The sequence below is a fragment of the Petromyzon marinus genome, chromosome 11 (assembly GCF_048934315.1).
Source record: "Petromyzon marinus isolate PM22_M1 ecotype Great Lakes invasive population chromosome 11, UKy_Petmar_22M1.pri1.0, whole genome shotgun sequence".
NCBI lineage: Eukaryota > Metazoa > Chordata > Hyperoartia > Petromyzontiformes > Petromyzontidae > Petromyzon > Petromyzon marinus.
The window spans coordinates 2,990,271-3,016,095 of NC_133677.1; the positions used below are offsets into that span (position 1 = coordinate 2,990,271).

General features: G+C 48.7%; 1 protein-coding gene across 15 annotated transcripts in view; it reads right to left on the bottom strand.

Annotated features, from left to right (window-relative positions):
- Positions 1 to 25,825, bottom strand: part of LOC116941349 (LIM domain-binding protein 2-like) — a 146,903-nt gene that overhangs the window by 64,827 nt on the left and 56,251 nt on the right. For all 15 annotated transcript variants that reach the window (XM_076066269.1, XM_076066270.1, XM_032952365.2 and 12 more), the window contains one exon: positions 18,348 to 18,450. In XM_076066269.1, coding sequence (XP_075922384.1) covers positions 18,348 to 18,450 — 103 coding nt within the window. The remainder of the gene's footprint in view (positions 1 to 18,347; positions 18,451 to 25,825) is intronic.

Here is a 25,825-nt window from a genome sequence, read left to right on the forward strand (position 1 = left end):
TTGTTAGGCAATAAAAATTGACGAAACCCTCGGTGAGTATGTATCGTTTTCAAATGTCATATTACAGCTGTCATTTACACAGTCCTCCAGATTGATGGACCACGGCAACACTGCTAGAAACTCGAGTGTTGACCTATTCGATTAAACTACACCGACTACAAAAACATGAAATATTAAATAAAATCCAAAAACAACAGTAGGCAGATAAGGAGGCGGCAACAGCAGAAGCAGCAGCAGCAGAGGAAAAAAAAAGATTCCTGTCACAGATTGCTTGTGCTTTCACTTCCCCTGAGCTATTGCGTCAAGCATTTCGGAAATATTCCTTAAAATAACCTCGTGGAAAAAGGAAAAAAACATGCCATTCCGGCCACCTTCCTGCCTCACGGACTTCCCAACTTTGGCCAAGCCCCACGATCGCGCACAATGGGACATCGCCTTCCCACCCCTCCCACCCTTTCCGTACATTCTATTCTCTCTTGTCCAAAGCTTCTATTTTATCTGCGAGTCCGGGACTCAAACATCCTGCCACGGCAACAAATGACAGGTGCGAAAGAGTCACACGGACAGAGCGTGAGAGAGGTGGTGAGCGGGCGGGGGGGGGGAGAACGCGAAAGAGACGACGAGTGAGAGAGAGAGTAAGCGTGGGAGAGAGAAAGCGTCAGAGCGAGGAAGATAGGGCGAGGAGAGACGGGGTTGAGAGAGCGACGACAGGAAGGGATATATCGGAGGGCTTGCAGGGCCAGGTAAACAAACATCATCAGAGGCAAAGGACTAAAAGTGCTTGACTTTGTTTACTTAATTTTGTTTCGCAGAGCGAGACCATATGCCGTGCGAGTGAAATGCACACAAACGCGGAGGGCAGTGGCCAAACCAATTCAATAACCCCCAAAGCAGGGTCGGGCTTGCCCTGTGTCAGGGAGGATGCATTTTCATATCTATTTTTTCCTCCCCAAAGCGCGCACGGCAAACAGTTGCACATGCAAACCATTCGCCTGAAATTAAGACGGCAGTCCATGCTCGCGCGACTATCTGCGCACGTGCGCTCGCCCAGAGAGAGAGAGAGAGGGGGGGTGGGGGGGCACGAGAAAAAAAACAAAATTACCAACAGCCTCATCTCCGAAATTATTTATGTCTCAACTCGGCATCGCTTGCTTTAATATAGCGGCGAGCACGGCCTACGCCCGCGGCACATTTTCCACACAGATTCACACAGGATCTCGGAGCCTTAGATGAACCAAAGCAAACATTCACACGAGATCTGGGGCAGCCGCAGCCCGATCTTTTCCCTATTCGCCACGGCGGATAGCCCCATCCTTTAGCTGTGCGCATATATGTCTTACTTGCCAAAGCAAGCCGAGGAAATCCACGCTGGTGATAAGCCAAAATGCCAATGATATAGATAGGAGTGTTTGGCAAAGCTACAGGTCACAGACTGCGGGGTATCAGGAGGGGGGGGGGACACAGCGGAGTTCGCGTAGTCGCCCCCACCGCAGCATCTGAAGTCCATTTACACTTTTGCTGACAGCATCTGACAGCAGGACCCATTATCTCAATCTCAGGCGGCGGGCAGGCTTGTCACTGGACGGCTAATCTCACTCCAAAATGCGTTAACGCGCACACTAGGTAAACATCTCGCAACCCAATACCCAGTGAGAACCACTGTCACCGAGCATCAATAAAAACAGCCCTCATCACATCTGCGCAAAGCACGTGAAATCTATTATGTGCGTACATGTATACATATGCGCGGGCGCGCGTGGAGCGTCGCTGTACTGTGCTTACGCATGCTATTTTCTCAACTGCAACGAACGCGTAAGCCTGCGTATGATCGGCGTAAAAATGATGCACGGTGCTGTGCGAGCATTAGCATGTGCCCGCCCCAGAGTAAATCCTACGAAAATATTACAAGCGCACCGCTGTAATTAGGCGAGCGGGGTTGCATTGTGGTTTGTCGAGATCATTATTTCGAAACCCTTTGCCGACTCACTTCCTGGACGAAGGCCTCCTCACCCCGTGTCAGTCATGAGGGTCCGTTTGACCATACTTCACCAGGGGGGGGTACTGATGAGCGGGGCTCCAGCACTAACCAATGTACCCCTACTCCCGATTGTAAATATAGTGGAAATTACACTCGATAATGACTGCTACTATATCCGTAGCCACGTTAATACTTTGACATTCGTTTGTTAATGTTTGCTGTTGTGCATATATTATTACACGAATATTTTCCTGTTGTTGCCAGAGCCCGATCACGCAGGGTTAAGAGGTCTGTGACTTAAAATACCCCAAAAATGCCTTTCATTTACAGCACCGCAAATATATTGACCTGAACTAATTCTGCATTCACCACTAAAATGCGCATACACACGTACAATGCACACCCACTATTCCATCGTCGATCATAAAGTTGCCATGGGTTGACTGCAACAGAGGCATGTAGCAACCAGCCATCATCACGGCCCACGAACAGGAAGAATTTTAATGATTCAAGAATCGAATATTTTCTCGACTTCAATGCTCTTGCTTGTATTTGTCCGTATCCTTTGTTCTTTCCCTTGTCCTATCTGTACTGTCTGTCTCACGTATAACCGTCTGTCTCCTTTGTGGTGGCTTTCTCGCTTGTTCTGTCTGGCTGGTTTGTTCAGACAATCAGCATAACGGTAAAAGATTTGCATAACATTTGCATAAATTATAATCGTTTATTTTTAAGTATGCGAATCAATGAAGGCATTGTGAGCGTATGGATACATTTGTATCAATGCCGACTGCGATAACCATCATCAGTAACCATGGACTATCCACTGCTGAATCGAAGCCTAAGGTCGTTGCCACGTCTTAATATTAATAATTGTTAATATCGATGTGTTTCCATCTTGCAATGCAGCCATCAAAAAATTATTATTCTATACCAATTAACAGCTTCCACAAATGAGTTGATGGCTCGCGACCAGTTCAGAAATCACTCGCCACTGATATTAGTCGTGGTTGAGAAATCGCAGATAGGTCATCGCGCAGTCCGTTCGCCACCGTGCCACCGCTCCCCCCACCAGCGTAATACAATCATCATCATCACACAACGAAGAATCAAAATACAAATGCATCTCTTGGACAGGAAGTGCATTGCAAAGGCTTGCTGTGCAGCAGTGCCGCGTGTGTGTTCCATAGCGGTATGGGGGGAGCGGTAACGAAGCAGTTAACGCGCTCCGCTACAAACCCGGCGGCCCGAGTTCGGTTCCCGCTCACGGCAAACACGTTACGATTATCTGAACCGATCCTGGGCCTACCCCCTAGGTCGACTCAGCCCTAAATGAGTAGCTGGTGCGAGGTGTGTAATTATTGCTACTAGGGAGACAAAGGCGGCTGGGCGTTGGTGCTGGCCACCCACCCCCTCCTGTATAGGTGCTCGCACTTACCCCAACAGCCTGTTCAGGCTATACGGGGTATCTCTGTCTGTCTTTGCATGTGTGCGCGTGTTGTTGTGTGCTGCAGTGTGTGTGCGTTGTTGCGTGATGTAGTGTGTTGTAGCGAGTGTGTGTGTGTGTGTGTTGTTGCGTGATGTAGTGTGTGTGTTGTTGCGTGATGTAGTGTGTTGTAGCGAGTGTGTGTGTGTGTGTTGTTGCGTGATGTAGTGTGTTGTAGCGAGTGTGTGTGTGTTGTTGCGTGATGTAGTGTGTGTGTTGTTGCGTGATGTAGTGTGTTGTAGCGAGTGTGTGTGTTGTTGCGTGATGTAGTGTGTTGTAGCGAGTGTGTGTGTGTGTTGTTGTTGTGTGCTGCAGTGTGTGTGCGTTGTTGCGTGATGTAGTGTGTTGTAGCGAGTGTGTGTTGTTGTTGTTGCGTGATGTAGTGTGTTGTAGCGAGTGTGTGTGTGTGTTGTTGTTGTTGTGTGCTGCAGTGTGTGTGTGTGTTGTTGCGTGATGTAGTGTGTTGTAGCGAGTGTGTGTTGTTGTTGTTGCGTGATGTAGTGTGTTGTAGCGAGTGTGTGTGTGTTGTTGTTGTTGTGTGCTGCAGTGTGTGTGTGTGTTGTTGCGTGATGTAGTGTGTTGTAGCGAGTGTGTGTGTTGTTGTGTGATGTAGTGTGCTGTAGTGAGTGAGTGTGTGTGTTGTTGCGTGATGTAGTGTGTTGTAGCGAGTGTGTGTGTGTGCGTTGTTGTGTGATGTAGTGTGTTGTAGCGAGTGTGTGTGTTGTTGCGTGATGTAGTGTGTTGTAGCGAGTGTGTGTGTGTGTTGTTGCGTGATGTAGTGTGTTGTAGCGAGTGTGTGTGAGTGTGTGTGTGTTGCTGTGTGATGTAGTGTGTTGTAGCGAGTGTGTGTGTGTGTTGTTGCGTGATGTAGTGTGTTGTAGCGAGTGTGTGTGTGTGTTGTTGTGTGATGTAGTGTGTTGTAGCGAGTGTGTGTGTGTGTGTGTTGTTGCGTGATGTAGTGTTTGTGTTGTTGCGTGATGTAGTGTGTTGTAGCGAGTGTGTGTGTGTGTGTTGTTGCGTGATGTAGTGTGTTGTAGCGAGTGTGTGTGTGTTGTTGCGTGATGTAGTGTGTGTGTTGTTGCGTGATGTAGTGTGTTGTAGCGAGTGTGTGTGTTGTTGCGTGATGTAGTGTGTTGTAGCGAGTGTGTGTGTGTGTTGTTGTTGTGTGCTGCAGTGTGTGTGCGTTGTTGCGTGATGTAGTGTGTTGTAGCGAGTGTGTGTTGTTGTTGTTGCGTGATGTAGTGTGTTGTAGCGAGTGTGTGTGTGTGTTGTTGTTGTTGTGTGCTGCAGTGTGTGTGTGTGTTGTTGCGTGATGTAGTGTGTTGTAGCGAGTGTGTGTTGTTGTTGTTGCGTGATGTAGTGTGTTGTAGCGAGTGTGTGTGTGTTGTTGTTGTTGTGTGCTGCAGTGTGTGTGTGTGTTGTTGCGTGATGTAGTGTGTTGTAGCGAGTGTGTGTGTTGTTGTGTGATGTAGTGTGCTGTAGTGAGTGAGTGTGTGTGTTGTTGCGTGATGTAGTGTGTTGTAGCGAGTGTGTGTGTGTGCGTTGTTGTGTGATGTAGTGTGTTGTAGCGAGTGTGTGTGTTGTTGTGTGATGTAGTGTGTTGTAGCGAGTGTGTGTGTGTGTTGTTGCGTGATGTAGTGTGTTGTAGCGAGTGTGTGTGAGTGTGTGTGTGTTGCTGTGTGATGTAGTGTGTTGTAGCGAGTGTGTGTGTGTGTTGTTGCGTGATGTAGTGTGTTGTAGCGAGTGTGTGTGTGTGTTGTTGCGTGATGTAGTGTGTTGTAGCGAGTGTGTGTGTGTGTTGTTGCGTGATGTAGTGTGTTGTAGCGAGTGTGTGTGAGTGTGTGTGTGTTGCTGTGTGATGTAGTGTGTTGTAGCGAGTGTGTGTGTGTGTTGTTGCGTGATGTAGTGTGTTGTAGCGAGTGTGTGTGTGTGTTGTTGCGTGATGTAGTGTGTTGTAGCGAGTGTGTGTGTGTGTTGTTGCGTGATGTAGTGTGTTGTAGCGAGTGTGTGTGAGTGTGTGTGTGTTGCTGTGTGATGTAGTGTGTTGTAGCGAGTGTGTGTGTGTGTTGTTGCGTGATGTAGTGTGTTGTAGCGAGTGTGTGTGTGTGTTGTTGCGTGATGTAGTGTGTTGTAGCGAGTGTGTGTGAGTGTGTGTGTGTTGCTGTGTGATGTAGTGTGTTGTAGCGAGTGTGTGTGTGTGTTGTTGCGTGATGTAGTGTGTTGTAGCGAGTGTGTGTGTGTGTTGTTGCGTGATGTAGTGTGTTGTAGCGAGTGTGTGTGTGTTGTTGTTGTTGTGTGCTGCAGTGTGTGTGTGTGTTGTTGCGTGATGTAGTGTGTTGTAGCGAGTGTGTGTGTGTGTTGTTGCGTGATGTAGTGTGTTGTAGCGAGTGTGTGTGTGTGTTGTTGTTGTGTGCTGCAGTGTGTGTGTGTGTTGTTGCGTGATGTAGTGTGTTGTAGCGAGTGTGTGTGTGTGTTGTTGCGTGATGTAGTGTGTTGTAGCGAGTGTGTGTGTGTGTGCACGTGCCGGGGGCCTCGCAGCGTGCGGGTTAACGCAAAGGAGCAGCCGTGGCGAGTGCAGTCGCCACGCAGCACAAAACTGCACACAAAGGAAAGTGATCAGAGTCTTTAAAAGGAACAATCAGCACATTGATTATTTGATCTACCCTTTGAAGCCCTGAAACAGATAAGCTCTTCCGAGTGTTTAACTCGTCGTGTAGCGTGGGAGGGGTTTCCCTTTCAAAGCTGGGGGGGGGGCGGCGGTGGCAGAGCAGCTCAGACTTCTGGAAGCGGCCGGGAATGGTCGGAGTACCACGTAAATGAGTAGTCCCGTGCTCCGATGTTACGGTCCCCTCTACCCCCCCCCCCGACTTCAACGGGGGGGGCTGCTTCCGATCGCCGCGCGAAACCCGGGCGGAAACATTCAAACGGGTTTAGCCTTTCAAGAGAGACACGCATCTGTGCGTAACTACAACGTCGTACGTTATATACTTACATAGCAGTTCCATTATTCTTACGCTCGCATGTATTGATTGCTCTGCGATGGGCAGAGATTTATGCCACGGTCTGGGGGGGGGGGGGGTTTGGCGACGGGGGAAGAAAAGGAAGAGCGGTCTTCACCGCTGGCACACCACGGTTCAGCAACAAACAAAAATTCTCGGGCAGTCGGCCAGGTAAGCAAGGATGGTACACAATGACCAAATTCTCCTTCTCTCTCGTGTTCCGTACAAATCGGGCAGAACCGAAAACTACAGCCATTCGCCCCCCTCCCCACCACGTCAATCCTCGGAGCGTGGCTTTGATAAGGCGCGAGCCGGCTGTGACGTTCGCACCCAAAATGCGCGATAAGTTATTGGTAATAAACGGGAGAGTTCAAACAAGCCAATCTATCGCCGCCACTTGTCCAAAAAAAATGTTTTACATTTTTTCTGCAATTCATCGCTCATTCATCGTGGCACTAATGACTGCAAGTTGCGTGAATTTAATTGGCACAACAATCAATTTAAAGCGATCTCATGAACATTGCTTTTTTTGTTTGCCAATTGTTAATATGATCATTTCTCAATCTCTGATTTTTTTATGAACAAACTACATCAATCGTTTTTTGAATGTAACTGCAATGATAAAAATCAAGTCAGAAAAATGTAACATGCTTCATATTTGCTCATCTGTACAGGTGATGTGCAACTTTAAGCTTAAAGCAAATTCGAGCCAGATGAACGTAAAATGTTCTGAAAAATATGATAATTTCTCAATCTCTGATTTTTTTTATGAACAAACTATATCAAGCGTTTTTTTATGTAACTGCAATGATAAAAATCAAGTCAGAAAAAATGTAATATGCTTCATATTTGCTCATCTGTACAGGTGATGTGCAACTTTAAGCTTAAAGCAAATTCGAGCCAGGTGAACGTAAAATGTTCTGAAAACGGGGAATTAGTATCGATGGCTCTTAACCTGGAAGGCTTAGCCGCCCTAGGTTCAATCGTTAATCCGTTATCGAGGAACGGAGCAGAGCTCCACACGGCACCATCTCAGGTGACATTCACACCTGTTCACACACCTGTTCATAACAGGGGTTCTCTGCTCAAGGACCAAGACAACAAGGCCCGATGACGACCCACAACACACACCAGAGATCTTTCACAATGACCTCCAAACTGGGACACGTGCGGGTCACATGACCCATCGTATGCAGAATAAAACAAAACTAAAAATGCAGGATCATCAATTTAGTGATAAACTATTCCAGGAATATACATTTTTAAAAACACACAACCGGAATGTCACGTCACAACTTAAATAGATGTTGTATTTTGGCGTCTAACAGCTTATTGGAGGAGACTGTCACTCCACATTTGCCAAGATGACTTTCACAACGCCATGACCGACCACATTATAAATTGGTTTTAATCTACGCACCCCACCATCAGCCTCTACTTAAAACAGTTTTTTTTTAAAGATGCCACGCGAACGTGCCATAAGTGTTTTATGAATCGCCTTGAGAAACCAGCTGTAATTAAAACGGGTGCGTGCATGAGTGCGTATGTGCATACACACAGACTTAAATCAGGGACTCTCCTGCAAACGCGAGGCACACTTACAAATACTCGGGAAAACCAAAAAAATTCCCTTTTTAATTTAATACACCAGATCACATCAAAAGTCCACAGTGGGCGACTATGGTTACGACAACAACAAAAAAGTTTCATGTTGGCAAACTAAATCTTTTTCGCTCATTGGTTGAAAAAATATATCTTGCCTCCTGCCCAAGTCCCCTTCCCAAATAAGCATTTTCTGTCGATTTAAAAGCATGAATCGCAATGCTTTAAGGCACCCCAGTGCAATGAGCAACATGTGCATCTGTCATTACCCCACTGCATGGCCCACGTGTCACTCAAAGACTGTATCGTTCCACACAATAACCTCCACTGGGAAGGGCTTAACACGGCCCGTTTAATTTATGGTTCCTTCACGTAGTCAAGCCGCGTACGAAAAAAAGGTAGAGCAGACTTCGGCTTTTATACACATAAGGCACACACAGTGCAATCGCTTTCACTTGAAATGATGTAAATTCCGAGATCAACCACAGTAAAAACCGGTCCAAATATGTAAACCTATTGGCAAACATTTCTTGCATTCTCTACACCTTGCATTGATTTTCTTTATCATTATGTTGGATTTTTTTTCACCCACCATTATTCCTTCAACTGCATCAGACGTGTTTTTTCAAAGGTCACTCTCTAGACCCGAGCGGTTGTTGTAGCCTTCATCACATTAGCCTCTTGCAGGCGCCACTAATGCGCTGCTCCAACAATCATGGAGAATTTCAATTATTGTGACATTTGGTTTCCTGCAGAGGAAACGGGAGAGCACATCTGTACCCATGGCCGCGTTTGACGTGCAAGCGGAGACCAACACGGGGGCCTCCCTTCCACATGCTCGCACCTCTGCTTTCTTAACCACTAAATTAGAATGGCGCAACTTACTAGCGAGCAGCAGCAGCACCGCACGAGCTGCCCAATGTCTTTCACATGGCAACTCGGCGGATCCCACAAGCGCCTTCAGGAGCTATGGGGTGGGGTGATGGGGGGGTGCTGGAGAGTTGACCATTACCGCAGAGCCCCCCCCCCCCCCCGCTTGGCCGACAGATGCCCTCTCCGTGCACGCATCACCAACGAACGAAGGGCTGAAAGGAGCTGCTATGACGCCAGGACGGTTCGTTCCACGGAAAAGGATTCAGGGTCAATGGACTGCAGGAGGAAGCCTGCTATGCCGGTGTTATCATCGCAGGCTTAGAGGGGCAGGAGATGCCCCCCCCCGCCTTCGTACCGTCAATGACACCGAACGCGGTGCGCCTTCACACACCCTGGCTGCAGCTCTGCTTTGCGTGCCAACAGGCATTAGCGACGTGCGCAAGGTCAACGTAGCGCCTCCATTCTCAAGGAGCGTGTGGCGGTGCTGGTCTCTGTGAAGGACCCTGGGGCAGGAGTGGACATTCGGGATTCCTACGGAGGAGCCAATCTCTCCATGGGACAACCACTGGGGGGGTGGGGCCTCGACAGGCTTACAACTGCTCGCCATAACAGCAGATAGAGTTGGAGCTATGCGTGGCACACAGGTAGCAGCAACAACAGCCGCCATTCGCCACTAAGTGGCGGTGACGTCACCGCGGGCGCTCATGCCAGGCCAGGTGCACGGTGGAAACACAGGAAACACACACACATACGCCTGGCTGGTGCTACCTGCCTAACCTGAACCCGGACCCAGTGGCGAAGCATAATTGGCATGGGGCCGTGGTGCCCAATTTCCCCACTCCCCCTTTTCGTAACCCGGACCCTGGCTCCTCCGGCCCGCGTGTGCCCCGGTGCAGCTGCACCGCCTGCACACTCAAGAGCTACGCCACTACTCCTCCCCACAGCGCCCCACGCCAATGACCAAGGACGGATTCATCACCGCAGATGACGACACCCGGGAACAACTCTCCCCCCCCCCCCGACGCGTCTTCGGCTTGGAGATTTAGAGAACAGCCAAAAGAATAATAATCACAACGCCGTAACAACTACCCAGCAACACGGCGCAGCCCGAGCGCTCACCGATGGCGCCCCTGCCTTGCCGAAGGGCCCCTCCCTCTATTCTTGACGCACGACAGCGGCTCTCCGAGAGCGCTGCCAAGGCTCCAGTGAGCCACATCACTCCAATGCGCGGCGACAGGATGTTTGTGATACTGTCCGCAAGTGCGACAAAGCACCGAGAACGGCAATCTTTCTGTACGCAGTAATAGACTCCTTGTGTGTGTGTGTGCGCGCGCGTGTGTGTATACGGCCTATCAGATCGTCTTATATTCATCATGCCAATTATTGTCCTTACAGCAGTCTGTCGAAGAGGAAAGCCTTTTTTGATTGGACTGCGCTATATGCACACAGGGTATTTTCAACAATGACCGATTAACGTTAACCACGGCCGTGTTTGTTTTTCGTGGTTTAATTACGAGCAATGTTCAACGTTCTTTTCGGCGAGAAATGTAAAGACCAGCACACACAACGGCCTATTTTTGGGGAAAGGTGTCACTTTTTTAGCGTCCACATAACGGGACTTGGTGGCAGTCCTTTTTGTTATTTTGTGCCCCGCTGAAAATTGCCGGGCGTTCGTTAGACGTGAGCCTTTTGGACGTGAGCCTTTTGCCCAAGCTCTGTGGTCCTCTATATATATGAAGGCGGTATCTTACAATTAATGACTATTTACACGTGGGAGGAAACCGGAGCACTCGGAGAAAACCTACACACAGGTAAAGGGGGCAACAATCATCCCATAAAGATGACCAACATCTCCCGGCAAGCCACGGTATGGTACCTCGACACCCAGGGTGAAAGCCTTCAGCTGATGCAGAACTATATCCGAGATCACTTCCTGATGAGGCTCAAAGTAGTTGGATTAAAACATCTTGTTACGTCGGCATTGATTTTAGTCATGAAAAGTCTTAAGCCACCAGTAAGGAGCTTTATTGGTTAGAATATGATCAATAAATTGGCACGTGTAAATAATATCTTTATTAACGTGACCATTTTTGTCATGGTGGAGGGTGAATGACAAGAATTTTGGCATATAACTACGAAATGGCAGAACCCAAAAAAAAATGCAGATCTGCGTACACAATGTTCTAAAAAGTATCGGTTAGCGCGAGTTTGTTAAACCAGTTTGGGTTACAGTCAATCATCCGCAACAGCTGCGGTTTAACTTTAAGAAAAAAACTTGTTACAGAAAATTTCACGACTACGAAACAAAAACTGCAAACTTTTCTTTTAAATCATGAATTTAAAAAAAATAAACTATTATGTTTGGAAAAGTGACCCCATTATCTGGCATCTGGCGCTGTAACACAATGCCATCGCGGCATTGCACTGTGGAAGTGGCCTACTGATTAACAATTTGTAAGGAATTTTGCCGTGCATAACCGTGCACACAACCGTGCGCGGTGCGTAGAGCCGCGTCGGCCGCACTGAAACGCCAATTCCCCATCCCTAATGACAGTCAGACTGCCCAATTTGCAAACGTTTGTTTCCTGCTCGCATCGCCGTTCTCCGATGAGATTTCCACCAGGCGCAGAATCCCGCGTGCCCTCGCCAACGTTGGCAGTCATTATTTTACAAATTCCCCCTGGTGCAAAAAAAATATATCAGTTTGTTTATTTGGTTGGTCCAACAAGGCCCCGTGCCGGTGCCAAACATGCAGACAGAAGTAAAAAAACGAAAACTACAACAGGAAAGAAATAAACACCACGGAGTTTAATTGCGAGCATTTTGAACGTAAAAAAAAATCATAAATCCGTGTAGCTAAATTCAAACAAAGCGTGAGATTCAAATGTCATCATCATCACCCATGGTCAATCTACTGTTGGATGTAGCACCCCCCCCCCCAATCCATCGTAATATCTCATGATCAAATAAAAAGTATGCAAGGTGAACTTGTTTTCGACTTTACAAGAGTCACAAAACAAATATTTCCAAATGCAAAAATGTTCTGGTATTTTTTCGGTCGGTACGATGACGAACTTCGTACTGTGTGGGGAGGTCCTCATCCAGCAGTGGATATGTACATGTACACGCATGTACATGATGTAGAAGCAGATTCATTGCCATCAACATGGGCTTAACACAAATTGTGTGGCAATGGAATTCTTGGCATTATTTTCATTTTGTAAACAACATATATTGAGAGATAAGTTGAATCGGTTAGTAAACTAAACAAAAAATCCAAAACGAAATGAGACAAGACAGATAACCATGTTACTGTACAGACAAGACACAAACGCACACAGACAAGGAGCATGAGGGAGAACAAGAGGCAGGCACTGCGAAGGAAACGAATAAATAAATAAACAACCGGCATGCACCTGCACCTCTGCCCGTCATAGAGACTCAAATCAGAAGCCTGGTGCAGCGGCGGCTGTCAGCCCATCTTTGTCATCGCGCTGCAAATCATTTGACAGTGGAGTCAAGGGTGAGCCTGCCAAATGCTGAGCGACGGATCACAACGCAGGCCCCCACACAGCCGTTAGGAGGAACTCTCCTCTCTCTCTCTCTCTGCCGCCTCTAGCCAAAGCCTCAACATCTCCCTGGGCCCGGTTGGCCCAATCGGTCCAATCGCCCCGCGGGCCACTCGCCTTGCCATTTCGCACCCCACCCCCCACCCCACTCCTCGCAAGCATTTCCTGTGCTTACGGGTTTCTCTTGTAAAGAAAGAAAAATAAAACTACAAAATTATTTTCCCACGGACGGTTTGCAGAGTCGATGTCTGCCGATGATTAGGCATCGAAATAATAAGCCAGGTATGCGCCACAAAGGACAAACGGTTCTATCGGCCACAGCGGTGGGGTTCGTACTCGTGACACAGCCTTACAGCCCCAGGGCACCACCGTACCACCCCGCGCGGATTCGTTCTCCATCGCGGACGGGGCGAGTTGAAACGCGTAAACAAAAAAGTAAATAAATGTATTGCAGGTAAAAAATAAAAAAATTACATATAAAATAATGAAATTAAAATCGGCGAGCGCGAGCACGCAAGGCACACGGGGGCCGCCAAAATGCATGCACGCGACGGGCAGGCGGGCGAGCGGGCGGGCGCGCGGGTGGCGGGCGGGCAGATAGGCAGCCAGACGGGGATCATTTGCAAGTCAAATTGGCGCAGGGCGAAAGATCGACTAAGCGCGCTCCTCCGCCGAGCCGGGGCCACGCTGCCGGCTGCAGTTGCCAAGGCAACGGTGTGACATCACTCCCAGATCCTGCTGCTTGCCTCCCAATTAACCCTTCCGTGGACGGCGCCCTTAATTTACCCCCCCCCCCCCACCTGAAACCGCCGCTCCCCGATTCGAAAACCTTTCGGCCAATTAAAAATATTAAAAAGCGGCACAAAAACGGACTCGGTCCACGAAAAGAAAACCGCTCGTGCCGGGGATCCCCCGCCGTTGAGACGGAATTCCCGGGGGGGGGGGGCGTGGGGGGGGCGCTTCGAGGTGCACGGTCGGACGTGGCCTGACGGTGGTGGGGTTGCCACGCCGCGGCAGAAGAGAACAAGTGAAAAAACTTTACCTCGCTACGATGTCGCTTAATCCTCGCTACTTCGGGAGTTGAAGGTTGAACGGGTTAAACCCTCCTTGTAAGCCGAGCATCAAAGCAAATCCCAAGTGTGGTGGCTTTGGTTACAGTAAGGGGGACAGGGCCCAAATGGGAGAGGCAGTGCACGTGTGTGTGCGCGCACGCGTGGAGGGAAAAGCGAGCAGTGAGAAAGATAATGAAAAACGCACACTATTCACACGTTGCGTGCACCATGTTGTCATAACGCGGGGGTAAGGTTTATTAGGATACCGACAAGCCCCAGTTTAGGTATTAGCATAACAATGTCTTTGTTTAAAGTTTGACATAACGTGTTTAGCGCAAGTGACCTTTTTTTTATTTAGTTTGGCAGAGACGAGGATTAGTCATACGAAATGTTAAAGGGTTGATATACTTAAAAGATTTGTGTACGCATTTGCTATTTGTGCATTTCCACACTCGCGACAATTCATAACAAATTATAATAAATACCAATAGAAACGAAGAGCCGTGCATCACCGTTTCAGAACAGGAAACCAATTACAGCGCATCGTATACACAGCAGATTACTTAAAATACAATTCAGCAAATTTGATAGAGCGTATAATCATGGCAGGAATGAATGAACGCTGGCAAGCGTTTTGGTGCACGGCATGTTCCAGGCAGCCTCGGCCCTCGGCGGACCGGGGGCTGGCAGCGTGTGCGTGGTGGCGGTAGTGGCGGTGAGAGCGAGGGCTCAAGCGGCGTGATGCTTCACAAAGGGGACCGACTGACCGTGGGGGCCGGCTCGGATGGGGCCCGGTGCGGACTCAAGAGGAGGCAGCCCGCGCTGGCCGCAGGCCGCCATTTCTTCCCCGTCGCATCACACGTGGGGGACAAGCGCGCGCGCACACACGCGCACGCGCTCGCGGAACGTACACGTGCATGATCTTAGGTACAGCACGCGCGCCCGAGCAGAACGTGCCTCGCAAATCGACCACACATGCGAGTAGGCACACTTGGGTGTACACGCAAACGTGATTACGCACGCACACATGAACACGAACTCACACACACACACGGGTGAGCTCGCAAAGAGATGTGTGCAGTTATCGGCCGGCGTGCAGACGCAAGCATTGGCTGTGTGCAGGAGGTGGCACAGACACGTGCACAGGAGCGCGCACACGGGCAAACACACAAGATCAGGCACCATGGTCCATGCTGCCATAACTCCTGGCATGCCCCAACTCCCTCCCTCCTCCCGCTCTCCCCTCCTCCAAGAGCTCACTGCCCCCCATCACCACATCCCCACCGCCCGCAGCTCCACTCCCCACAGGCCTCACCCCCATCCCCCACCAGCTCCCTCAAACCTGACGCCCACGCAGAAAACCCCGCTACTCAAAACTCCAATTCATGCAATCACGTGGAGAGGTTTATCCGTAAATTTGTAGCAGCACGCACCCCGGCTGAACACCCCCCCACCCCACCAAAAAATATACCGCTGCGCATAATGTTTACATGGAAAATGTTGCGTGTTGTCACCGTTCTTGAATGTCACACAATTTCTTCTTCCAAAAATAATAAATATATGCACACGTTTAAAGCAAAGGCCACCGCACTCATCGTTTATTTTTTTTCGAAGGCGGACGTTGCTTGCCAGCGCAAACGAATGCCTGCCCACGCCGCTACGAGTCTGATACCCTCCGCCGCCGCGGCTTGTGAGCAAGGAACGCCTCTCGCACTCCCCGCCGCCAGATGATTTCGCGGCCAAGGTACAAGTGTCTCATCGAAAACGTGCTTCACTGGGGAGCCAAGGCCATCCTCCGGGGCCCCCGGCATCAGCTCACGAAGCACCTCTGGGGCTGGAATCACGAGGAGGGCACTTGCATTGCCATTGCTTTGGCAGAAAAGCTTTTAACGGGCTCCAACCTCCGCCGCACGCAAGCGTCGCGACAATGCCATGAATGTAAGATTTTACTTTTAATGTTGATCATCTGTGACCACGACGGTAAATGGGCATCGTTTGTTTACTTGTTTATCGCATACGAATTGAGCTACACTTTTCCTGTTCAATCAAAAAAACAACCTTTGCCACGTGCATACGTCACAAAAGTGGAACTAATTTGTACGATTTTAAAAAAAAACGTATCTATCATCCGTGGCCATGACGTTCAATGGCCATTCATCCTTAAGCTTAAATTTATTTATCGGATTCCAAGTGGAGATGCGCATTCCCCATCCGATCGGTCCACGGCGGATTGCAGAAATTGTGCAACCCTAACTCGCGGTGCCAACTAAAAAAAACGCTTGTGTTCCACCGAGCCCATCGCATGTCACAGACGAAAACCTCTTGCCAACCCAGTACCCCCACCACCCAAAGCCCCCCGCATCCTGATGTTTCGTTGTGATTACGTCACGGAAACCCTCCGCTAAATCCATGCACGTGGAGTTCCACTTCTCCCTTGGATGACACGGGGAAAATTTAAAGAATAACAGTAATAAGCAATAACACGAGCAGAAACCTAGAATGCAGCATAAACCCCCCACGGGAACTCCAAACTTAAGGCAGGATCGCTAATGCCCACCACTCGCCAGGGATGTCACGCTATACGCGAAGCGCTGTTCACTTCCTTGAATTTTTTTTTTATGCCAGCCACAAATGGGGCCCTGAAAGAGTGTGGTATGTTGCCAACGTGCCTACACACATACCGCCGCATCTTTTAAAATGTACTTCTGAAAACATTTCACCTTTTATCTTCATCATTACAACACGCCAAACGAAACAAATACCGTTACAAATTTCCATTTTCTATTTTATGTTTCCATCGCACGCGAGATCCATTAAAAACGGCGCGAGTTATCTTCGCGGGTTCTGGAAGTGTCGCCACTTAAAAAGGTGCGCCCGAACGCACGTTTCCCTTTTTTTTTTCTTTTGAGCGACAACGTCACACAGGTTTTAAAACGGGCAACCAAAGGTGCACAGCTGTCTGAAGATGTCCGCGGCGCGTAACCAAACCGCGTTCTCCTGCGGGGGGCGAGTGTGATGGGGGCAATAAAGAGCGCTGGGGCTGTCACACTCGGTGTTGCAGTGCCGGCTGACAAAGCGTGCCGCCGTTATGCTTGCCAAAACAAACGTCACACAGAGTGGGGATTTTTTTCTTGGGATGGGGGGCCGGTACGGGGGGGGGGGGGGGAGGTACATGTGGGCAAACCGGTCGGAATGCACGCGGGGGCATTAATGCTCCTGACGGGGACATAAAGGAACTTGGGAAGGATGGGGACGCGGCCCAATTATAAGCCGGGTTGAGTGGCCGGCGGGAGCGGCGAGGCCGGCGTCGTGCCAGGGGGAGGGGGGGGGCACAATGGCTTGCGAGACGGGGAGCCGTTGTTCCCCGCTGCTGCACCGGGGCTAATCCTGCTGAAGTGGGAGCACGAGTGCTTACCAGCACGCGAGCCACGGCACGCGCACGTGTGCCTCTATGTGGGTGTGTGCAGCCGGGCGTGGTGCTGGCCACCCACCCCCTCGTATGCCGTGCCGGCCTTCCATAGGTGCTCTCGCTCACAGCACACGAAGGATCGTTGGCTTTGTGTGCGCGATTGGGTGCGCAGTCCATTCCCGAGGCCAAAGATAACTTCCCCGTGGCAAATCAGTAACCGCTGCTTCACGCCGGGGGCACTGTGAATGTCGGGAATGCCCTGACAACTTCAAAATGTCCAGACATGGCCAAGATACCTCCGATTAGCACGGTTGGCTACATATGGTGCGAAAGAAGTTCAACGTACATATATAAACTATTAAGAAACTAAACAACCTTTTGCTATTTTAACAGGTAAGGCCCACTGAGCTATATAGCTCGTTTCATAAGCGACCTGACCACAAATGACAGCTCAACGAGGTGGCTTCTCACGTGGAAATGTATAGCAGCCAAATACTCTACAACGCTTGACGTCGATTCTAAATGTGGAGGGAAAAAAAAACGGAGGACCCGGAGAAAAATCCAGGTGACCATGGAGAGAACATGCAAATTGCAAATATACAGCAGGCGACAGGGTCGGGATTGAACCTACAACCTCCTGTATACCAGGCAAGGGAGTTAACATCTCACCACCATGGCGCCAAAGAGACACCCCCTCCCCCAATGTATGAGATATGAGTCAAAGACAAACGCAACATATTTTAACCTGGCTAAGGGGCACCCACAACACTTTAGACCAAATTCATTACATTTCTGAGTGCGCATTTTTCTCCCTTCAACACAGCGACAAAATTCTGACCTTTAAATACACAGGGGCACACAAACAGTACGCTCGGTACAGATTCGGTGGCCTGCGTTTACTTGAAATCAATAAAATTACAGTACAGTAGTTCAACTTGCTTAAACATATGTTAAATGGGGTTTGTCAGCACTGCATATGTGGCGCGGTGACAGTAATTAATGACAGCGCATTAGCAAATGCTGGGTCACTGTGCATCTGCGGTGTAACCAATAACCACCGCAAGAACCCTTGGCAAATAGGCCCCCTCCAACTTCCGAAGTATGGCAGTGCCCCAGGATGCCCCCTGGCTGGCTGCCTCCCGGCCGGGCGACCCGCCGGCCGGCCCCCCCTCACCTCGGCCAGCCCCTCCCCACCGCCACCACAACCTCGGAAGAACATCGTACACGTTCTGGCGCCGCGCTCATTTCTGAGCGACGGTGAGAGGCCAACGAATCAATTAACTTGCCGGTTGTTGTTGCATTGTCGATTTATGTGCATGAGGTTTTAAAGTAGGAGGGGGGGGGGGGGAAGTCGCGGACGTGAGACATTGGAGCAAACTCACTGTATCTCTTTGGTCCGTCTTCTAAACAAAAGCAGAGGGTCATCGTGGCGTCGTCTTCAAAAAATTCTGTGGCAAAGGCATCCCACCAAAGATTGTCGCTCTCCTGCAAACGAGAAAACAGAAAGGCAAAAAAAACCTCGTAAGAAGACATACGACAGAAGACGAATGAAGCTGGCGAGCAAATCATTTTCACGAGCTATGAAGACGGGTTTTTTCCTGAAACGTCGCCAATTAAGAGGGGTTTTTAAAATTTTCATATGAGGGTGCAGAGGTTAGGCGAATGCGTGGCGTTTTTTTGGTCTAAATAAGCAATTGGAAGGCATGGCAGCACCACAGGCTGACAGACAAGTGGACAGATGGAGGGATGTACCTTACAAACAAACTAACAGAATCTACAGAGAACACAAGAGCCAGGCTATAACTTTATCAAGTGCACCTTTTAGTTTGAGTGGTACAATAAACACCTACATCTTTCTTATGCTCACAATACAAAAAAAAACCCAGGGCTTTAGACAGAAGGCCCGCTCACAAGCTCCAGAAATCCTGCGCGCAAACGAGATTATGGCATTCTCCGGCGACAGACCTGCCTCCCGGCCGATGTCGTTCCAAGTGACTCAACATGACTCTTGTTTGGATGTTTTAAAGTAAATATATATAGGAAAAACCTCACGCGTTTTTCAGAGCACCAAATAAAATGTTAAGCGTTGCACAATATACACAGCACCAATGTCACGGCATTGAAATGTAAGCGTCAATCACAAATAGAAGCATGACATTTCTGTGAATGGATGGATGTAATGCACGGCGTGGTTTACACGCATTCATACATACATGAATTGTCTTAATAAAACACGCAGGGGTTTAAAGATTCAGGCTTAATGATATATGAATGAAATCGCGTGTGGAAATAAAAGAAACGTTTTTCAGCATATGCAAATGATATGACAATGATCAATTTAGGCCAATGGAGCGAACAAACCGGTAACCAAGAGACATACAATTTTAGAAATTATGGGAACGAGAGATGGCAAAACAGAAAACATTGTATTGCAATCTTGGATTTGACACCAGACACGACTCTCACATTCCTGCAAAAAACGCAAAATGATCGCTGTTCCCAGGTGAAAACAAGTTGGTTAGACCCAGGCATCGCCTTTATATTACTTTATATTTCAGTTCTGTTGGATTACATTATCCAACCCCCGTTCCCGTCCCTTATAGATATGCTACACAACGATCGATGCCCCACGGTGGCGGGATGGTGGACCCCCAACTATCCCCGACTGGTCCCCTACCCGAAAACGTGATACCCTGTGACCGCTGCGCAATTGTTCCCCACGGATACCTCTCGGGTTCTTGAAAAATAAAAAAATAAACTATTAAAGTACTCACATCAAAACCGCAACGCACATTTGAGCTCTGTGTCGAGGCTACGAGGTTTTTTTTTTTACATTAAGGCTTTGCATAAGCCCCCACAAAATTACTAAATATGGTTACACATTTTAATATAAAACACATCTTTGAAATACATTAACCAAAACAAACAGTATTTTTTAATTGTCGTGTGCTTCTATAATTTATCGTGTCTACATTTGCGGTTCATTTCTCTTAACTGCAGCAAAGTAAACTTGAGCTGTATGCAACGCAAAGATCACAGACATCCTTAACATACAGTTGGGGCAAGTGCTGTTAAGCGAGCACCTGTGAAGGCCAAAACGGCAAACGAGGGGGGGTGCTGTGGCCAGCACAACGCCCCGCCCACCTTTACGCAACAACCAAAACCACACACAGACAGACACAAACACAGGGGTGGCGCAAAAAAAAAAGTAGGCGAAACGGCAAGCACTTAATCAAACTTTTTAGTTTGGTTAATTACCTCCGTTTCTTCCTCCCACACCATTCCAAAATGTAAACATATGTTTGTTATGTTCTCTCCGGCACTCCGCTAACCTCAATAACGTCCTCCCCCCCTCACGTGTGTGAAGTGGCGGCGAAGGTGTCAGGGTGTTGGGCACAGCCAGCGTGGAAAATGACGCGAGATAGCGGGTGCCAAAAGCGCCGCGGTGCAAACGGTGCTAAAGAGGGGGAGGAGATCAGAGTTGAGCGCCGAGGCGCTCAGCGGGGATATTTTTGTTGAAATTTCTTGAAATTTTTTGAACTTTCTGCCAAGAAATGGAAATGTTAAATGAATTATTGAAGTCCTTGTAAGATTTTTTTTCTTCTCTCTCTCTCTCTCTTTGTGAAGAAAAACAAATTAAAAGTGCCATGATTAAACGGGCATCGAGCAGTGTTCGTCTTCGCTGGCAGTTGTAAGGCTAGAGATAGAACTTCCACGTTACTCTGGCAGGGTCCAGGCTATCCATAGGAAAGCCACTGGTGACTTGTTACCAAGTGGCTCTGATTTTACTCACCCCTGTAGGGAAGATGGGTGAAGTAATCTCAAGCGAGGGATTTTAACTTACGATTTCACGTTTGTCACCACTGCGACTCCACCAGCGGAGCTCCGTCTCTATCTCAAGGTGAACTATCTTAAAATTTTCAGCCATTTGTCAGTCTACTGCCGGTGCGAATGTGTGCGTGCTAAGGCCGTGTCGGTTGTTGAGGGGGGGGGGGGTTTGTCTGACCATACTTCACCACGCTGGTCAGTATGGGTTTGTGAAAGCGCGCGTTGCCCAGGAATAGGCGAGACATCACCTCGCCATCGACGTTAGCCGCGGCCGGGAATCGAACCCAGGCCGTCGGGTTCATGGTGCGGATGGGGCGTTAACCACCGCACCATCGCTACCCACCTCAGAAATAAGTGTGTATATAAACACGTGAATATATAATATTTTTTTAGTTAAATTTCACATGTAATGTCTTTGTATATGTAAATATAAGTTTAACCCCAAGTGAGGCTGAAGTCCCCACCCCCTTTAAATACTAGAGGCTACTCGCCAGCACGCTGGCCGATTTCTGTCCGGAACAAAAGTCACCGCATTTTAAAATTTTACGGACACACAACACGTGGTTGCGGAAGGGGGGGGCGGAGGGGAAGAAACAAAACCTACGCACTCTCGGACAACCTATTCCCAGCTTCCACAGGCACATCAAAATGCAACTAAACCAACTCAACCAACACGACAGAAATGCATAAGCAAGTGGGTTATAATCAACTCCCTGTCCCACCGTCTGTGGACGGCACCTGGAAATGCCATAGTTTGCATCAATTTATGCCTCCGATATTGAAACTGTAACTGCTTTAAAATCGTGGCCGGTTTTTTCTTCTTCCTCAGTCTCTCTCTCTCTCTCCGCTTTTTTTTTTTAAACCGCCGGTGAAAGTTTTCCCTTTGCTCTTTCCCAGCTCCGAGTCGCCTAAATTATTCAGCAGCAGAGACAAAACCGAGACGTCACCATAAATGAAAAAGGGAAAGTACAAAAAAAATAAACAAAAGAAGGCGAGCAACACTGCAGGCACGCGGGCCAAAAAATCCCTGGTATTTCTCATCAAGCAGTCGCCCGCAGACACCCACCAAGACTGCCAATTAGCACTTAATGATGGCGATAACTCATTACTCTCTTCTCCACTGCCTGCCTGCCTGCCTGCGCTGCCGGCACTTTTTTTTTTTTCCCCGGCAAGGGCAAGCGCTCGCTTGCTCGCAATCGCGCGTACACGTCTGCGCCCGAGCAGGCGCGCGCGCGCACAACAGCGTTACTTGTGAGCGTGCTGTGGCGCAGTGGTTTTTCGCAGGTTTCTTAAGCCGCAAAACCGGCGGAGCCGAGTTCAATCCCCTGCCACCCTCGAACGTCAGTGGCGAGGCGTGGGGGGGGGGGGTGTCAAGATGAAGCCAATTTGGGCTTCCGCTCCCGGTGTTGAATCGGCCTTAAATGAATACTTCAGGCGGTGTGTGCAAACACCAAAATGTGGGCGCCAATGGCGATGGCGAGTGACAAAAGGCACACTGTCACCCAGTGGGCCGTGCTGTCCTTAATAGGTGCTCGCAGCGGTCTTCATGGCTATGCGGAGAAGCTTTGTTTGGTGTGCGACTGTGGGTTTGCCGTTTGTGTGATGTCGGGGAGAGCAGTGCATCGCGCAGGAGTCCCGGCAAATCGTGGCCGTGCATACCAGCGGAAACAGGTATCTTGACTTGGCCTGGACCTCCGCTGGGTTTACTCATGCGAGTAGCCAGTGCAGTCCATAAAAAAGTGACCCAGGAAGTCAAAGACAACAACAATATTAGATTTAGATTTATTTCAGCAGGAAGGGCCCAATAAGCCGTTAGGCTCTATTTCGCGGGCGTCCCGCGACGGGTACAGATGTTCTTAAAGACTATTATATATGATTTTATATTAACCGGTGATATCCACAATGCCCTATCGTATGCACGACCACGGCAGTCTCAAAAGGCAGTCGCAAATAGAATCTGCACGAAACAATTCACACTTTTAACGGACGGCAGAGGTGCGTGCACGTGTTTTTTAGCATCCACTTTGGTGCGTGCAAATCATCCAAAGCTGCCACCACAACCGCTCGCTGATGAATGCGGGAGGGGGGGGGGTTACGGCGTGTCGTGCACCGCGGTCAAATATAAAAGATTATTTCCATTTACACGGCCATTTAGAAATCACCGAGGGTTCGCCCTGGACAATAATCATCACACACGCCGCCGCCGTAGCGCTGGGACGGCCGTAACCTCGCCTCTGAAATAACCGTGGAGAGTGCACCGCTCTGTTCGTCGCGGCAAACTCCTTCCGCTCGACGCGCCCCGGTGAAACGGGCCCAAGAGACCCCTACGCCCTCAACATCGTAGCGCTGCGATGCCTATTCCAGAAGGGGTTAAGGCAAAAGCTGTGGAATTAGGTGATGGCATCTGTGCACGTCCTGCCCACGCTATTATTACAGTGAGATTGGGGTTGGTGTCTTTAATAAGCCTTTGGGGAACCGAAGAAGTTCACTGTTGATATCTCCACCCAAGCAACTCCATATATAACCAGACAAAATCGCGTTTACTTAACATACTCTCAGTTTCCCGTCGAATAATACAAAACCTTTATCTAACATTGTTTTAAAGCCAATCTTTACCTTAACATTACTGTTTCTGCGATATAAAACGCCCGGATGAGATCCATGTGCATACGCGCAGTGGCGTGTATGCACATGGTATTATATTCCTTGGGCAAGTGCATGTGTATTATTCTTTTTTTTTAATCGACAACATTCAATAAAAAAATCCCGCTCTCCACTTGCCGTTCAAGATTGTGTTTGTTTACTCAATGCATACAAATAAATGGGCACAAGAAATTAAACAAAGATAATAAAAGCACACATGGGCCAAAAATGTTATTATGACAGTTGCACTACAACCTTGTTAGTGTGCTCTGGTGTGGAAGAGTGGCACTGGTATAAAGATTAAATAAAGCAAATAGGGTTGCGGGGGGGGGGGGGACGAGGGAGGCGGGGGAGCACAAGGAGGTGCTCAAAGGCAAGACGGGAGGAGCGGCTTGGCTCGCAAACGACTAAAATAACGACTGCGAGTAAATACACCTACACCGCAAGAGCCAAACATCAGGGCAGGGGGGGGGGAGAAACACGAAAAAAAATGACGTAAATAATCAAAAGGACACAGACTTGAGACGGAGGAGTAGCAACAAAAGTTAAAAAGCAGGATCGAAAAATGTGACGAGCATCAAGACATTAACAACAACGCAAGTAAAAGAGAAATACGACCGTTAAGCAGGAACGATGGAGGGGATGAGGAAGGAAAGAGGGGGCAGGGATGCTGGGTTCCGGGCGGCGGAGGTGGAGTTGGAGGGGGGGGGATGCAGGAAGACGTGAAAAGGGAAAGCTTCGGAGACAGAATCTTCGAGAAGAAACCCATGGCTCAGAACTGAACCTTGGCTGTCTGCGTACACACCGTGTGCCTCTCGACAATCTCCCATTGTCTGTATGTTGTCCATGGACTGTCCAGACGAGGCCTGTTAGTGAGTGCCTACAGTGAGGGAAAAAAAGTACTTGATCCCCTACTGATTTTGTACGTTTGCCCACTGACAAAGAAATTATCAGTCCATAAATTTAATGGTAGGTTTATTTGAACAGTGAGAGACAGAATAACAACAACAAAATCCAGAAAAACGCATGTCAAAAATGTTATAAATTGATTTGCATTTTAATGAGGGAAGTAAGTATTTGACCCCTCTGCAAAACATGACTTAGTACTTGGTGGCAAAACCCTTGTTGGCAATCACAGAGGTCAGACGTTTCTTGTAGTTGGCCACCAGGTTTGCACACATCTCAGGAGGGATTTTGTCCCACTCATCTTTGCAGATCTTCTCCAAGTCATTAAGGTTTCGAGGCTGACGTTTGGCAACTCGAACCTTCAGCTCCCTCCACAGATTTTCTATGGGATTAAGGTCTGGAGACTGGCTAGGCCACTCCAGGACCTTACTGTGCTTCTTCTTGAGCCACTTCTTTGTTGCCTTGGCCATGTGTTTTGGGTCATTGTCATGCTGGAATACCCATCCACGACCCATTTTCAATGCCCTGGCTGGGGGGAGGAGGTTCTCACCCAAGATTTGACGGTACATGGCCCCGTCCATCGTCCCTTTGATGCGGTGAAGTTGTCATGTCCCCTTAGCAGAAAAACACCCCCAAAGCATACTGTTTCCACTTCCATGTTTGACGGTGGGGATGGTGTTCTTGGGGTCATAGGCAGCATTCCTCCTCCTCCAAACACGGCGAGTTGAGTTGATGCTAAAGAGCTCCATTTTGGTCTCATCTGACCACAACACTTTCACCCAGTTGTCCTCGGAATCATTCAGATGTTCATTGGCAAGCTTCAGACGGGCATGTATATGTGCTTTCTTGAGCAGGGGGACCTTGCAGGGCGCTGCAGATTTCAGTCCTTCACGGCGTAGTGTATTACCAATTGTTTTCTTGGTGACTATGATCCCAGCTGCCTTGAGATCATTGACAAGATCCTCCCGTGTAGTTCTGGGCTGATTCCTCACCGTTCATTCCAACTCCACGAGGTGAGATCTTGCATGGAGCCCCAGGCCGATGGAGATTGACAGTTATTTTGTGTTTCTTCCTTTTGCGAATAATCGCACCAACTGTTGTCACCTTCTCACCAAGCTGCTTGACGATGGTCTTGTAGCCCATCCAGCCTTGTGTAGGTCTACAATCTTGTCCCTGACATCCTTGGAGAACTCTTTGGTCTTGGCCATGGTGGAGAGTTTGGAATCTGATTGATTGATTCTGTGGACAGGTGTCTTTTATACAGTTAACAAGCTGAGATTAGGAGTACTCCCTTTAAGTGTGCTCCTAATCTCAGCTCGTTACCTGTATAAAAGACACCTGGGAGCCAGAAATCTCTGATTGAGAGGGGGTCAAATACTTATTTCCCTCATTAAAATACAAATCAATTTATAACGTTTTTGACATGCGTTTTTCGGGATTTTATTGTTGTTATTCTGTCTCTCACTGTTCAAATAAACCTACC